General features: G+C 48.2%; 1 protein-coding gene and 1 pseudogene across 3 annotated transcripts in view; one reads left to right on the forward strand and one right to left on the reverse strand.

The window, feature by feature from the left end:
* Nucleotides 1-14,767, reverse strand: part of LOC122544190 (uncharacterized) — a 33,467-nt gene extending 18,700 nt beyond the window's left edge. For 2 of the 3 annotated variants that reach the window (XR_015753711.1, XM_087981055.1), the window contains exons 1-3: nucleotides 14,651-14,767; nucleotides 14,062-14,379; nucleotides 9,803-10,120 (exon numbers count right to left, since the gene is read on the reverse strand). Coding sequence is in view for 2 of the 3 variants with exons in the window: in XM_087981055.1 (XP_087837181.1) it covers nucleotides 9,803-10,120; nucleotides 14,062-14,379; nucleotides 14,651-14,702 (688 nt within the window). In the remaining variant the exon portion in view is untranslated. Of the gene's footprint in view, nucleotides 1-7,732; nucleotides 8,294-9,802; nucleotides 10,121-14,061; nucleotides 14,380-14,650 lie in introns of those variants that run through there. The other variant, XM_087981056.1, reaches the window with a different exon arrangement.
* On the forward strand, nucleotides 1,069-7,565 carry LOC148139336 (uncharacterized; annotated as a pseudogene).
* Nucleotides 14,768-14,967: the final 200 nt, after the last annotated feature.

Genomic DNA, 14,967 nt, shown 5'->3' on the forward strand with positions numbered 1-14,967 from the left:
TCAAAGGTGTTCAGGAGGCGAGAGAGAGGTGGTGAAAACTGTCCCAGCTCCAGGAAAGTATGCAGACCCTGCTCCTGCTGCAGACGATGGGGTTCGATGTCACGGAGGACCTCCAGGAGGTGAAGGGCCAGCAAGCCTCGCTCTTTGCCTCAGAGGCCTCTAAGATAATCTTCCAGTCCAGGGTCCGCTCGGTGGAGCAGGACAAGACGTGGTCACGTTTCTTCTTCCAGAAGGTGCACAAAGAGAGCTCCGTGCTCAGCAGCCTGAAGGAAGAAGATGGCTCGATAATGTCATCTCAGGCTGACATCATGAGGATCAGCAAATCCTTCTACGCCAGTCTGTATGACGCGAAGCCAACCAACAGCGTGGCCTCCCAGTTGTTCCTGTCCTCTATCATGGATATCATAGACGACAGAACACGGGAGAGGCTGGACCAGCCGCTATCTCTGGACGAGCTGACCAAGGCCCTCGAGTCCTTTGAAAAGAATAAAACTCCCGGAAGCGACGGCTTACCGGTCGAGCTCTATTCCGCTCTGTGGGACTTGATTGGCCGGGACCTGCTGGAGGTATATGTCAGTATGCTTCAGGCAGGTACCATGAGTGAATCCATGAGGAAAGGCATCATCACCCTCGTCTACAAGCAGAAGGGTGAGCAGGAGGAAATCTGAAATTGGAGACCAATCTCACTATTAAATGCAGATTACAAAATCTTGGCAAAGATCATCGCCAACCGGGTCAGGTCTGCTCTGGGATTGGTGATCCACCCTGACCAAACCTGGCTGTACCGGGCAGGAAGATCACTGAGAGTCTTGCACTCCTCAGGGATAGGATCACCTAAGTGCAGGACAGAGGGTTGGACACCTGCCTGATCAGCCTGGACCAGAAGAAAGCCTTTGACAAGATATCTCATAAGTATATGAGAGATGTTCTCTCCAAAATGGGCTTTGGGAGGGAACCTGCAATTAGATCAGACTGCTCTACACCAACATTGTCAGTGCAGTCTCAATCAATGGGTGGGAATCAGATAGCTTCCCAGTCAGATCTAGAGTCAGGCAGGGCTGCCCGCTCTCTCCTGCCTTGTTTGTGTGCTGCATAGAGCCATTTGCCGAGTCCATCAGGAAGGATGCGAACCTAAAAGGGGTGACTATTCCTGGCCGCGGGGGCCTGCAGGTTAAGGCCTCCCTGTACATGGATGACGTCACCATTTCCTGCTCGGATCCGCTGTCCGTGCACAGACTATTGTGCATCTGTGACCAGTTCGAACGGGCCTCGGGGGCCAAGGTCAACTGAGGCAAGAGCGAGGCCATGTTCTTCAGGAACTGGGCCGACCAATCCTCGATCCCCTCACCGTCAGGACTGACCACCTGAAGGTGCTGGGTATTTGGTTCAGGGGGGCTGGGGCGTGCGCCAAGTCTTGGGAGGAGCGTATCAGCAAAGTGAGGCAGAAACTGGATGGATGGAAGCTTCAGTCGCTCTCCATCGTGGGTCAAAACCTGGTTATCAGGTGTGAGGCACTGTCATTGCTATTATACGTGGCACAGGTCTGGCCTATTCCCAGAACCTGTGCCGCTGCAGTCACCCGGGCCATCTTCCAGTTTATATGGAGCTCAAAGATGGACCGGGTACGAAGGGACTCGCTGTACAAAGATCTGGGCAATGGGGTAAAAATACACCCAATGCAACCCTCACCCTGATGGCCACCTTTGTGTGTGGCTGCATCAAGCTGTGTGTGGATCCCCGGTACGCAAACACCAAGTGTCACTACGTACTGAGGTTCTACCTGTCCCCGGTGTTGCGAAGGATGGGCCTGGCCTCGCTGCCGCGGAACGCTCCAAGTAGTTGGATCATTCCGTATCACCTGTCCTTCGTGGAGAAGTTTATGAAGAAAAACACTTTTGACCACAAGTCCATCAGGAAGTGGTCAGCACGTAGTGTCCTTGAGACCCTTCGGGAGAAGGAGAGGGCGGATCCTATCGAGCGGTTCCCTGAGCAGACTGTCAAAGCCATTTGGCTGAATGCCTCATCGCCAGAACTTTCCAACAAGCACCAAGACATGGCTTGGCTGGTGGTGAGAAGGGGTGGAAATGTGTTGCTGGAAAAGCGCAGCAGGTCAGGCAGCATCCAGGGAACAGGAGAATCGACGTTTCGGGCATTAGCCCTTCTTCAGGAATGGTGGTGAGAAGGGCTCTGCCTGTGAGATCCTTTATGCACACCGGACTCTCAGCCGCCCCGCACGCTGCCCTCGAAGTGGCTGCGGGGGGTATGAGACTGTCACACACCTCCTTCTGGAATGTGCCTACGCAGAAGAAGTCTGGAGAGGAATGCAGTGGTGTTTGTCGAGGTTCGTCCCAAGCAGCGCTGTGACGCGGGACTCCGTGCTCTACGGCCTGTTCCCCGGTGACGCACACCGAGACGAACTTCAACTATACCTGGAGGATCATCAACTCGATGAAGGACGCTCTCTGGACGGTCCGAAACCAGTTGATCTTCCAGCTGAAGGAGCTGATCCCAACTGAGTGTTGAGGACTGGCACATTCCAAGGTCCAGGACTACGTGTTGGACGCAGTGAAGCTTGGGGCAGCTGCCGCCAAGGCACGGTGGGGAAAGACCACCGTGTAACGTCTGTCTGCCAAAGAACAGGGGGCCCACGCAGTAAGTGGGCTCTGCTGGCGCCTCAGCTAAATATATGGATAGTAAATGTACAGACCTGTATATAGGAATGATTAATTCCGATCTCTGTATGCAAAGAAATTGAACATTTATGTATGTATGGCATGACCAACTGTACAAATTATCAAAATATTTTATGAATAAAATATATTTTTGAAATTTTTAAAAAAAAATTACTGCCTGCAGGATTTCCCTGGGGCAGGCCATTTCAATGTGACCTTCAGGAGTGTGAAGCAGCTCCTGAAGGTATTGAAGAAGAAGGAAGGGGAGCCTCTGTTCTCCATTTTGTTGGTGGTCTTGTGTGTGCTTCTTGCACAGAGGCGTCGGGTTGTTACCATCCATATGTACAAACCCCACGTCTCAGCAGCTGTTGTCCTGACCTTCCTGGGACAGTATGTGCAGGTCGAAGGTGACAGCATGGATGTGGTTGACCCATTTGGTATCTGGACCAGCAAACGGCAGGTCCAAGTAACGCTGAAGGTGGACGCCAGCAGGAACATCCTCCACCCACCCTCCAGCTTCGCATTCGGAGGGAGCAGGGGGCTACCTGACGTACGCAGGGCAGCTGAAAGTGTGCCGAACCTGTGGGAAGTCAGGCCACATGGCAGCGGACTGTAAGGTGACCATCTGCAGGAACTGTAAGCAAGAGGGTCACCTGACAAAGGACTGTAAGGAGGCGAAGAACTGTAATCTGTGCGGAGAGGCAGGTCACATTTACAAGGCCTACCCAAGACGGGAGGGAGGCAGCCACTTACACACAGATGGCCGGGGGTAGCAAGGTGAGCTGTGGACCCCAAAGACCAGCAAGGTCCAATCAGACAGCAGGGGGAACTGAGTCTGGGGGCACACAGAAAGAAGCACAGGCTGGAACGGAGCAGGCAACAGCCAGTGGATAGGTACAGCAGCCGACCCAAGCTCCGACAGGACAGACGGAGACAATGGAGGAGGAACGAACCAAGGAGGCAGGGGTGTGGATACCGGTGAAAAACAGGAAACGGAAAACCCGCCAGGTCCCCAAAGCCACCCAGCAAAGGGGAAACATCAGCTGCACGAGGAGGATACAGGCAGCTCTTCAGATGGTGAAGACGGGCGCAAGGAGGGTCGTCACTAAAAGAAGAGGCAGAGTGCCGAGGGGAGAAAGGAGGGCGACACCCACCAACCAGGACACAACGCACCCTCTGAGGTGGCTGGTAAAGCCCACCACCAATCTCCCCTCCCTAACTAGGTGAAAACCAGGAGATACCCAATGCCCCACAGCTCCACTTAACTGAGAGCAGCAATCCTCTGACAGCCCCGCTGTCAGACACAGAACTGGACTGGTCATGGCCCGATGACACCAGAATGGGGAAATGACCCCAGCGAGGAACTGGACAGCTACCTCAGCCCTGCAAGTGTCCAGCAGTTCGCCTTTACCATGGGGACGCAGACATCTGCCACGGAGACAGTGGTAACTTTGTAAACTGTAAGATGGCCATTAAAATTGCCAGCATTAACCTGCATAGCATTTAATCTTCTATGCGAAGTGTTTCTACGATGGCCTTCCTGGCCAACGTTACAGCTGATGTCCTATTTCTGCACCTCAGCAGTTACAGGAGATGGTCAAGCTTGTGGGCCCATGGGCTGTCAGTTTGGTTGGGGGGAGCAATGATACTGGCCTGAGTATCCTGCTCCGAGGAGGCGATTTCACCATCTCCGAGGTTAAGGAGGTGGTGGGCGGGCGCCTCCTTGTCACCGACGTCATGTACAGGAATGCTCCCCTGAGACTGATTAATGTGTACGCCCCAGTGGGTAAGAGTGAACGGTTGGCCGTCCTGCAGCAGCTTCCACTGTTGCTGGCTACGTCCAGGCCGGTCATTCTGGACAGAGACTTCAACTGTATCATTGATGCAGACGGATGATCCGGCGGGGGGGACAGTAAACTGGACACCACGTCCAGAGCCCTGATGGACACGGTAAAAGATGCCAAGCTGTATGACATCTTCAGCACCCCTGCAGACGGAGCGCAGCGTAGATACACCTGGTCACGGGCAGACGGGTCTATCCGCTCAAGGATAGATTACCTGTTTGTGTCCCGAACGCTCTCGGTCAGATCCACTGACGTCAAGCCGGTGTTCTTCTCTGACCACTGCCTCCTGCTGGCCGACTGTTACCTACAGGATGAGCAGCGGGCTGGTAAGGGAACGTGGAAGCTGAACACAAAGCTGTTGACCCCGGGAAACATTGAGGAGCTCAAGAGGGACTACGCAGGTTGGAGAACCGTGAAGCCCCTCTTTGAGTCCCCAGCGGACTGGTGGGAAACAGTAAAAGGGAACATCAAGAGATTCTTCATCCTCAAAAGTGTTCAGGAGGCGAGAGGGAGGCGGGGAAAACTGTCCCAACTCCAGGAAAGTATGCAGAACCTGCGCCTGCTGCAGACGATGGGGGTCGATGTCATGGAGGACCTCCAGGAGGTGAAGGGCCAGCAAGCCTCGCTCTTTGCCTCAGAGGCCTCTAAGATAATTTTCTGGTCCAGGGTCCGCTCGGTGGAGCAGGACAAGACGTGCTCACGTTTCTTCTTCCAGAAGGTGCACAAAGAGAACTCCGTGCTCAGCAGCCTGAAGGAAGAAGATGGCTCGATAACGTCATCTCAGGCTGACGTCATGAGGATCAGTAAATCCTTCTATGCCAGTCTGTATGACGTGAAGCCGACCGAAAGCGCGGCCTCCCAGTCGTTCCTGTCCTCTATCATGGAGGTCTTAGATGACAGAACACGGGAGAGGCTGGACCAGCCGCTATCTCTGGACGAGCTGACCAAGGCCCTCGAGTCCTTCGAAAAGAATAAAACTCCCGGAAGCGACGGCTTACCGGTCGAGCTCTATTCAGCTCTGTGGGACTTGATTGGCCAGGACCTGCTGGAGGTGTATGTCAGTATGCTTCGTCAGGTACCATGAGTGAATCCATGAGGAAAGGCATCATCACCCTCATCTACAAGCGGAAGGGGGAGAGGGAGGAAATTTGAAATTGGAGACCAATCTCGCTATTAAATGTGGATTACAAAACCTTGTCAAAGGTCATCGCCAACCGGGTCAGGTCTGCTCTGGGATCGGTGATTCACTCTGACCAAACCTGTGCTGTTCCGGGCAGGAAGATCACTGAGAGTCTTGCACTCCTCAGAGATACGATCACCTATGTGAAGGACAGGGGGGTGGACACCTGCCTCATCAGCCTGGACCAGGAGAAAGCCTTTGACAAGATATTGCATACATAGATGAGAGATGGGCTTTGGGGAGGGAATCTGCAATTGGATCAGACTGCTCTACACCAACATTGTCAGTGCAGTCTCAATCAATGGGTGAGATTCAGCCCTCTCTCTCCTGACTTGTTTGTGTGCTGCATAGAGCCATTTGCCGAGTCCATCAGGAAGGTTGCGAGCCTGAGAGGGGTGACTATTCCTGGCAGCGGGGGCCTGCAGGTTAAGGCCTCCCTGTACATGGATGACGTCGCCGTTTTCTGCTCGGATCCGCTGTCCGTGCACAGACTCATGTGCATTTGTGACCAGTTCGAACGGGCCTCGGGGGCCAAGGTAAACTGAGGCAAGAGCGAGGCCATGCTCTTCAGGAACTGGGCCGACCAATCCTCCATCCCCTTCACCGTCAGGACTGACCACCTTAAGGTGCTGGGTATTTGGTTCGGAGGGGCTGAGACGCGCGCCAAGTCTTGGAAGGAGCATATCAGGAAACTAAGGCAGAAACTGGGTAGATGGGGGAAACGGTCGCTCTCCATCGCGAGTCAAAACCTGGTCATCAGGTGTGAGGTTCTCTCAGTTTTGTTATATGTGGCACAGGTCTGGCCTATTCCCTGAACCTCTGCCACCCCAGTCACCCGGACCATCTTCCACTTTATGTGGCGATCAAAGATGGACTGGAACCGAAGGGACACATGTCGAAAGGTCTGGGCAACTGGGAAATAACACACCCAATGCCACCCTCACCCTGATGGCCACCTTTGTGTGTGGCTGCATCAAGCTGTGCATGGATCCCCGGTACGCAAACACCAAGTGTCACTACGTACTGAGGTTCTACCTGTCCCCGGTGTTGCGAAGGATGGGTCTGGCCTCACTGCCATGGAACGCTCCGAGTAGTTGGACCATTCCGTATCACCTGTCCTTCATGGAGAAGTTTATGAAGAAAAACACCTTTGACCACAAATCCATCAGGAAGTGGTCAGCACGTAGTGTCCTTGAGAGCCTTCGGGAAAAGGAGAGAGCGGATCCTATCGAGTGGTTCCCTGAGCAGACTGTCAAAGTCATTTGGCAGAATGCCTCATCGCCAGAACTTTCCAACAAGCACCAAGACATGGCTTGGCTGGTGGTGAGAAGGGCTCTGCTGGTAAGATCCTCTATGCACGCCCAGACTGTCTGCTCCACCTCACGCTGTTCTCGAAGCGGCTGTGGACAGGACGAGACTGTCACACACCTCCTTCTGGAATGTGCCTATGTAAAGGAAGTCTGGAGAGGAATGCAGAGATGTTTGTCGAGGTTTGTCCCAAGCAGCTCCATGACATGGGATTCTGTGCTCTCCAATCTGTTCCCCGGGACACACACTCAGTCAAACATCAACTGTGCCTGGAGGATCATCAACTCGGTGAAAGACGCTCTTTGGTCTGTCCATAACCTGTCGGTCTTCCAGCTGAAAGAGGTGACCCTGACTGAGTGTTGCAGACTGGCACATTCCAAGGTCCAGGACTACGTGCTGAAGCTTGGGGCAGCTGCCGCCAAGGCGTGGTGGAGAAAGACCGCCGTATAAGGTCTGCCTGCTGAAGAACAACGGGGGACCCACTCAGTAATTGAGCTCCGCTGATGTCTCAACTCAACATCCAGATGGTCAACATACAGAATTGTAAATACAAATGATTCAGTCTGGTCTCTGTATGTAAAAACATGTAATGTATATATGAATGGCATCACTGTACAAATATCAAAAGATATCTACGAACCAAAATATATTTTTGAAATAAAAAAATGAGTACAGAAAGAAAACAAAATGAATCAAATTCGAGATTTACTCCCCTTGTTTACATGACGGCATAATTTAGAAAAGTAAATGATGAGTCCAGGCATATGCGTGATGACAAATATTTTACTGATAAATATTCTATGATGAAAAACAAATATATAATCCCTTCCTTGTCGCAGATGGATGTTGGTGGAAAAGCAACATCGAGGGACAAAGGGCCTGTTCTGCACTGAATTGTTCCATGTAATACAGTAGATTTGTACAGGTGAGTGAAAAGTGAAATTAATGAAAAAAATCTATGTCATATCTTGGTTTCTAGTACTGGCGACCCCAGACTTTCAGTAATGTGACTGTCCATAGCTGCTGATTTTTTGTTTGTTAAACATTCACAGGATGTGTGCCTCGCTGGCTTGGCTAGCCTTTCTTGGCCATGCCTAACTGCTCAGAAGGCAGACGAGATTCACAAAACAGCTGGTCAGGAGTCACCAAGGATGACAGCTTTTCTTCCCTGCAGGATAGTACTGAACCAGAACGCAAAATGGGCGAAAGGTTTCGACAGTTAATACAGTAGGACATCACAGCTAAACTTGTAGTTTCCATATAGATATACTGGATAAGATGAGATTCTCCTTAGGAAGAACCATAAGGGAAGTTAACCAAGTTTCTGTAAGCAAGCAGTTCTAAACATATAAACATTTTAAAAAGGGGCAGATTTGTAAGGCCTAGTTTTTGCCACAGTTCCAATCTTTTTATAGAGGAATAATTGAATGGAAAAGTATTCCCCTATAGTATTTTATACTGTTTAGGTAATTGTACAATTAGAAAGGCACACAACAAATTCGTGTGAAAAGGTGTAGTGCATTCCTTGAGCAAATGTTTATAGGCAGCAAAGAGGCCCAATGTATTATTATGGAAGATAAAGGAATAAATGGTATAAACAAAATCTCCAAAAAATCCATTGGCACAGGAGAAAAGTTGTAACAAGAGAGGTCATGACAAGAGAAAGATAAACAATTGAAACTTAGGTGTAGATGTAAATGAGTTGAGCAAATTCTTGCACCCAAAGATCAAGGGAATAGTGACAAACACAGATTAAAAAATACAGAGTAAAGATGTGGTTGTCCCCTAGTTCTTTGTAGAATCTAATCAAGTTTAATTTAATGGCCTCCTGAAGTTGTAACATGGTTGAATTTCATCCTCTTCAGTGAAAATCAAATAGATATTTCTAATAAGGAAGGATAATTAGCAATATAAAGTGTTTAGAGTGGAAACAGTAAATATTTATTTAAAGATGAAAGTTTAGTTTAACTCCACTTACAACATGTAAATAGCAGCTTGTAAACTGCAGGTGATTATCAGAAGGACTGTTGTTTGAACTCAGGCTGAAGTGAGAGAGGGGTTGTGGTCAATTTGTCAACTCTGTTTCAGTAACTTTATATTAGAATTGGTTTTGAGGACTATATAACAATTAGTAGAAAATAATATCCTTCCTAATCTGCCATACTAAAGTAAGCACAGAATTTGGAAGGGTTCTTAGTAAAATGTAAGCCTTTGGTCAATAATGTGGGTCAGCTGGTAAATAGCAGCGAGGTAGTAAAACTGTCAGAAGCATTTTCAGAAGATCCCAAATACAAAGGATGGAGGTATCTGGTAGACATCATGGTCACAATGCAGATATTGCAAGTGAGGTCCACAATGAAGTTAGAAAAGATAAGCAAGCCAGCTCAGATACACTCACGGACATCTTCTCACACCAAATCTCTCAGACTCACCTCTGGTCTCTGCTCTCCAAACTCTCTCCCCCACCGGCAACTCCCCGCCAACCTACTAACCAATACTAAAGCGAAATCGTGAAAACACTTGCTCCGATTTCTTTTTCCATTTGCCATCTGGCGTTTACCTCCCCGGATGCAGCTTCCCGATGGGAAACATTGGAAACGGAAGAGAATCCTGTTCCAGCGTTCAGGATCCATGTGTGACAGTGACATTAAGGCGCACAGCTCTGAGTTAATAGAACCCAGAGTGAGTTTAAAGTTCCCCCACACCGAGTGTGCACAGAGCAAACAATTTCTGTACATCTCGCACCTCCCTTTATCGCAGACAATCCCATACACAGAGCAATAGAACATGCAGCTTACCAAGTACATGCAGGGTGAGGATCGCTAATGCTGGGTCGCCAATTTCAGGAACCATGGTAACAGTGTACTCCCCACTGTCTGAAAACATCACGGACTTCAGCAGGAGCGATCCATTTGGTGTTAAAATCTCAGCACGCGAACGATATTCATTACTAAGCGAAGCAGATGAACCGATCCATAACCCAATGTTTTTCCCTTGGAAATCCCAGTTCCCATTCCTCACAGCAGCTGATGGTTTCACTGAAAAGTTTGCCGTTTCTCCAACAGTCACATTAATCTGTCTGTGTTCGGTCTGGATCGTGAACGACTGGGGCTCAGCTGGTGAAATCAACATCATTAAGGAAGTTACAAACAGAAACTCTCCAGGATACATATTTCTCTAAAATGCTGTACATCGCTCTGGCTTTTCCTAACAATCGTGTCTGGTCTTGTTTCTCCAAGTTCCCAAATAGTTATTACACTGTGTTAGCATTCCTCCCTCCGACCCTGGGCTCCCAGGTACAAGGCTTACCTTCTCTGGAGTTTCTAATGGGTTCCCTGCAAAGGAGAAGTCGGAAAATATCGAGAATAGTAAGAGGAAGTGTATCTCACCTACTGCCATTAATAAGCAAATAGAGATGGTGGTAAGAGGCAGTTTGGCCATCCCGAGTGCACTCCCCCGTCCCTCCCCACCCAACAACCCTTCCAGTCTCTGTTACATTTACAGACGGATCCTCTCCGCCTGGTGCAGGTCGTCGAAGATAGTTTCAAAAGATGCAATGCTAACTGCTCCGAATTCTGGTCATCTGACAGGAAACAAATTGCACAAAGTACAGGGAGAGGTTAATAATCAGGAACAAACGTTTGCAGCAGAATCAGGTTACAGCTCGTTCAGAAATCGAAATGTTGCAGTCATGTAACCATGACGCCTATTATTCCCTCAGGCAGGACGGTCTTGGTTTAATTCCATGTTCGCTGCTTGTGCCTGGCCTTTCTGGATGGTCCTTAGGTCCATTCACAGTTCCTCAGGGAATGCAGTTGGCCTGGCCTCGCCTGCAGCTGGATCTATGCAGCTTCAGTGTCTGGTCTGAAGCAGGACCAAGAACATTCCTACCACAGAGGAATCAGATAATTCCATTTCTATCAAAAATGTGAAACCAGCCCTTTGCGTTCAATGGCATTGTCCACTCTCTCGATAGTGTGATGGTCATCTTTGAACAGAAACTTTCATGAACACCGCAGAATCACGCTCTGATCAGTGAACTGAATCGAATTAAATTGATTGTCACGTGTACCGGGGTACAGTGAAGAACTTTGCCTTGCGAGCAACACAGGCAGATCGCAGAGTTAATGTGTGTCCCCTCACCAAAGCAAAAACATTTCATCATTTACAATGTACATGTTGAAAGTTTGATGCAATAGTCCGAACATCTCTGAATATACACAGCTGAAGAGATCCTTGTCTCGGATAAAGGCATCTATCTGTGAGAATCGAAAGATAATCAGCCAATTCAACTTGAGCACACTGTGGTAACAGTCTATTGGGTACACATAAGCACTACAGCACATCATCAAGTCTTCTCCAACAACTCATTGCTCGAGTATCACCTTTGTTTTCTGGAAAATCTCTTTCTATTGGTTGAGAAATCAAAGGAGACAACGATAACCAACACTTGAAAACGACAAAAGAAACAATGACTACTGGAAGAAATGACTTGAAGATGCCAGTGCTGGACTGGGTTGGACAAAGTTAAAAATTATTCACCAGGTTACAGTCCAACAGGTTTATTTGGAAGAACTAGCTTTCGGAGCGCTGTTCCTTCATCAGGTGGTTGACTGGAAGGAAAGCTTAGTGACAGAATCACCCATTCTCATCTGCTGCGCCCTGCCTGAGGGGATAATGGAAGGATGTTTATTCATGGTGTTCAAAAGGAAAGCAAGATCAGTCTCTGAAATGGAATATACGCAGGATGTGATGCAATGACCTTGGATGGTGCTTGTTGTATTTTTTTAATTATTTCTAAGAGCAAGAAGAGACATGATGCATCAAACGGACGTCTAAAGGCTGGCAACTATCTATATTGTTTCAGTGTAGGAGAGGCATCAGCATGATTAGATTAGATTCCCTACAGTGTGGAAACAGGCCCTTCGACCCAACAAGTCCACACCCACCCTACAAAGAGTAACCCATCCAAACCCATTTCCTTCTGACTAATTGCACCTAACACTATGGGCAATTTAGCCTGGCCAGTTCACCTGACCTGCACATCTTTGAACTTAGCCTCACAGAAAGGTCAGCTTTAATCACCACTATCGTTTATCTGCCTGAGAGTCTCGAAAGATTGTCATCCAGCAGCTTTACATCTGAATCTTCCCTTCTGTCCTACAGGCTATAAATATTTATATATGTATGTTCATTCATCAGACAGTAGGCTCACTGGCTGAGCCAGCACTTATCGCCTTGCTGCTGGTGAGAACGTGATGGCGAGCTGCTTTCCTGAAGCACTGTAGTCTATGTGTTGTAAGTAATGCAGTTATGGAGGCAGTTCCAGGGAATTCCACTGAAGGAGCTGTTATATAATTCCAGATGGTGGAATGAAGTCAGGAAAGTGTGTGGCTTGGACAGCAAAATACATGTCATCGTATTCCAAGATATGCATTTAAGGGGATGATGGTTGTGGTTTTGGTAGATGCTGTCTATGGATTGCTGGTGAAGTTCTGTAGGGCTTATTGTAGATGGTAGACACTGCTACTGCTGCTGAGCATCATTGGTGAAGGGATTGGATGTTTGTGGATGTGGTGCTAAGCAAACAAACTGCTTTACCTTGGATAAGGTCAAGCTTCCTTAGTACTGTTCACAGTGAATACTTGACCTTGCTCCTCATTCAGCCTTGTGTACAGTCTTTGGGGAGTCAGGAGGTGAGTCATATGCTATATTATTCTGTGCCTTTGACCTGTCCGTGGAGCAATTGTATTCATATGGTGAGTTCAGTTCAGAGTTTGGACAATATTACCTGATTAGGTTGCTGAACATGGTCACATCATTGAATGTCGAGGCTTGATTGGATCCTGTTGAAGATGGTCTTTGACTGACATTCACTTGGTGCTGAAGTTCCCTGTCATTTTTCAGCACAAGTCTGCATATTGTCCGGGTTATGCTGCATTTGAACATGACTGCTTCAGTGCCTCTGGAGTTGTGAATGGTCATCAAGTCATAGAGCCCTACAGCATGGAGACAGGCCATTTGGCCCAAACTGGTCCACACTGACCAAAATGTCCATCCACGCGTACCCCTTTTCTCTGCATTTGGCCCAAATGCTTCTAATCCTTTCCTATCAATGTATTTGTCCAAATGCCTTTTAAATGTTGTTAATGTACCCAACTCAACCAATTTTGCTGGCAGCTCATTCCTTAAACATACCACCCTCTGTGTAAAAAACTTGTCTCTGAGGTTCGCTTTAATCTTTCACCTCAAACCTTAAACTGATGTCCATTCCCTATACTTGAGTAAAAGACTAAGTGCATTTACCCTATCCATGCCTCTCATAATCATATACATTTCCGTAACTTACACCCCTCAGTCTCCTTTGATCGAAAGAAAAGATTTCTAGCTTGTCCAAATAATATCCTTCCTAATCTGCCATACTAAAGTAAGCACAGTATTTGGAAGGGGTCTTAGTAAAATGTAAGCCTTTGGTCAATAATGTGGGTCAGCTGGTAAATAGCAGCGAGGTAGTAAAACTGTCAGAAGCATTTTCAGAAGATCCCAAATACAAAGGATGGAGGTATCTGGTAGTCATCGTGGTCACAATGCAGATATTGCAAGTGAGGGCCACAATGAAGTTAGAAAAGATAAGCAAGCCAGCTCAGATACACTCACTGACATCTTCTCACACCAAATCTCTCAGACTCACCTCTGGTCTCTGCTCTCCAAACTCTCTCCCCCACCGGCAACTCCCCGCCAACCTACTAACCAATACTAAAGCGAAATCGTGAAAACACTTGCTCCGATTTCTTTTTCCATTTGCCATCTGGCGTTTACCTCCCCGGATGCAGCTTCCCGATGGGAAACATTGGAAACGGAAGAGAATCCTGTTCCAGCGTTCAGGATCCATGTGTGACAGTGACATTAAGGTGCACAGCTCTGAGTTAATAGAACCCAGAGTGAGTTTAAAGTTCCCCCACACCGAGTGTGCACAGAGCAAACAATTTCTGTACATCTCGCACCTCCCTTTATCGCAGACAATCCCATACACAGAGCAATAGAACATGCAGCTTACCAAGTACATGCAGGGTGAGGGTCGCTGATGCTTGGGCACCCATTTCAGGAACCATGGTAACAGTGTACTCCCCACTGTCTGAAAACATCACGGACTTCAGCAGGAGCGATCCATTTGGTGTTAAAATCTCAGCTCGCAACTTGTAATCATTACTTATTGAAGCAGATGAACCGATCCATAACCCAATGTTTTTCCCTTGGAATTCCCAGTTCCCATTCCTCACAGCAGCTGATGGTTTCGCTGAAAAGTTTGCCGTTTCTCCAACAGTCACATTAATCTGTCTGTGTTCGGTCTGGATCGTGAACGACTGGGGCTCAGCTGGTGAAATCACATCATTAAGGAAGTTACAAACAGAAACCCTCCAGGATACATATTTCTCTAAAATGCTGTACATCGCTCTGGCTTTTCCTAACATCGTGTCTGGTCTTGTTTCTCCAAGTTCCCAAATAGTTATTATACTGTGTTAGCATTCCTCCCTCCGACCCTGGGCTCCCAGGTACAAGGCTTACCTTCTCTGGAGTTTCTAATGGGTTCCCTGCAAAGGTGAAGTCGGAAAATATCGAGAATAGTAAGAGGAAGTGTATCTCACCTACTGCCATTAATAAGCAAATAGAGATGGTGGTAAGAGGCAGTTTGGCCATCCCGAGTGCACTCCCCCGTTCCTCCCCACCCAACAACCCTTCCAGTCTCTGTTACATTTACAGACGGATCCTCTCCTCCTGGTGCAGGTCGTCGAAGATAGTTTCAAAAGATGCAATGCTAACTGCTCCGAATTCTGGTCATCTGACAGGAAACAAATTGCACAAAGTACAGGGAGAGGTTAATAATCAGGAACAAACGTTTGCAGCAGAATCAGGTTACAGCTCGTTCAGAAATCGAAATGTTGCAGTCATGTAACCATGACGC

This window comes from Chiloscyllium plagiosum, unplaced genomic scaffold (genome assembly GCF_037043375.1).
Source record: "Chiloscyllium plagiosum isolate Xiang-an unplaced genomic scaffold, Cpla_swu_hap1 HiC_scaffold_38, whole genome shotgun sequence".
In the NCBI taxonomy this organism is placed as follows: Eukaryota; Metazoa; Chordata; class Chondrichthyes; order Orectolobiformes; family Hemiscylliidae; genus Chiloscyllium; species Chiloscyllium plagiosum.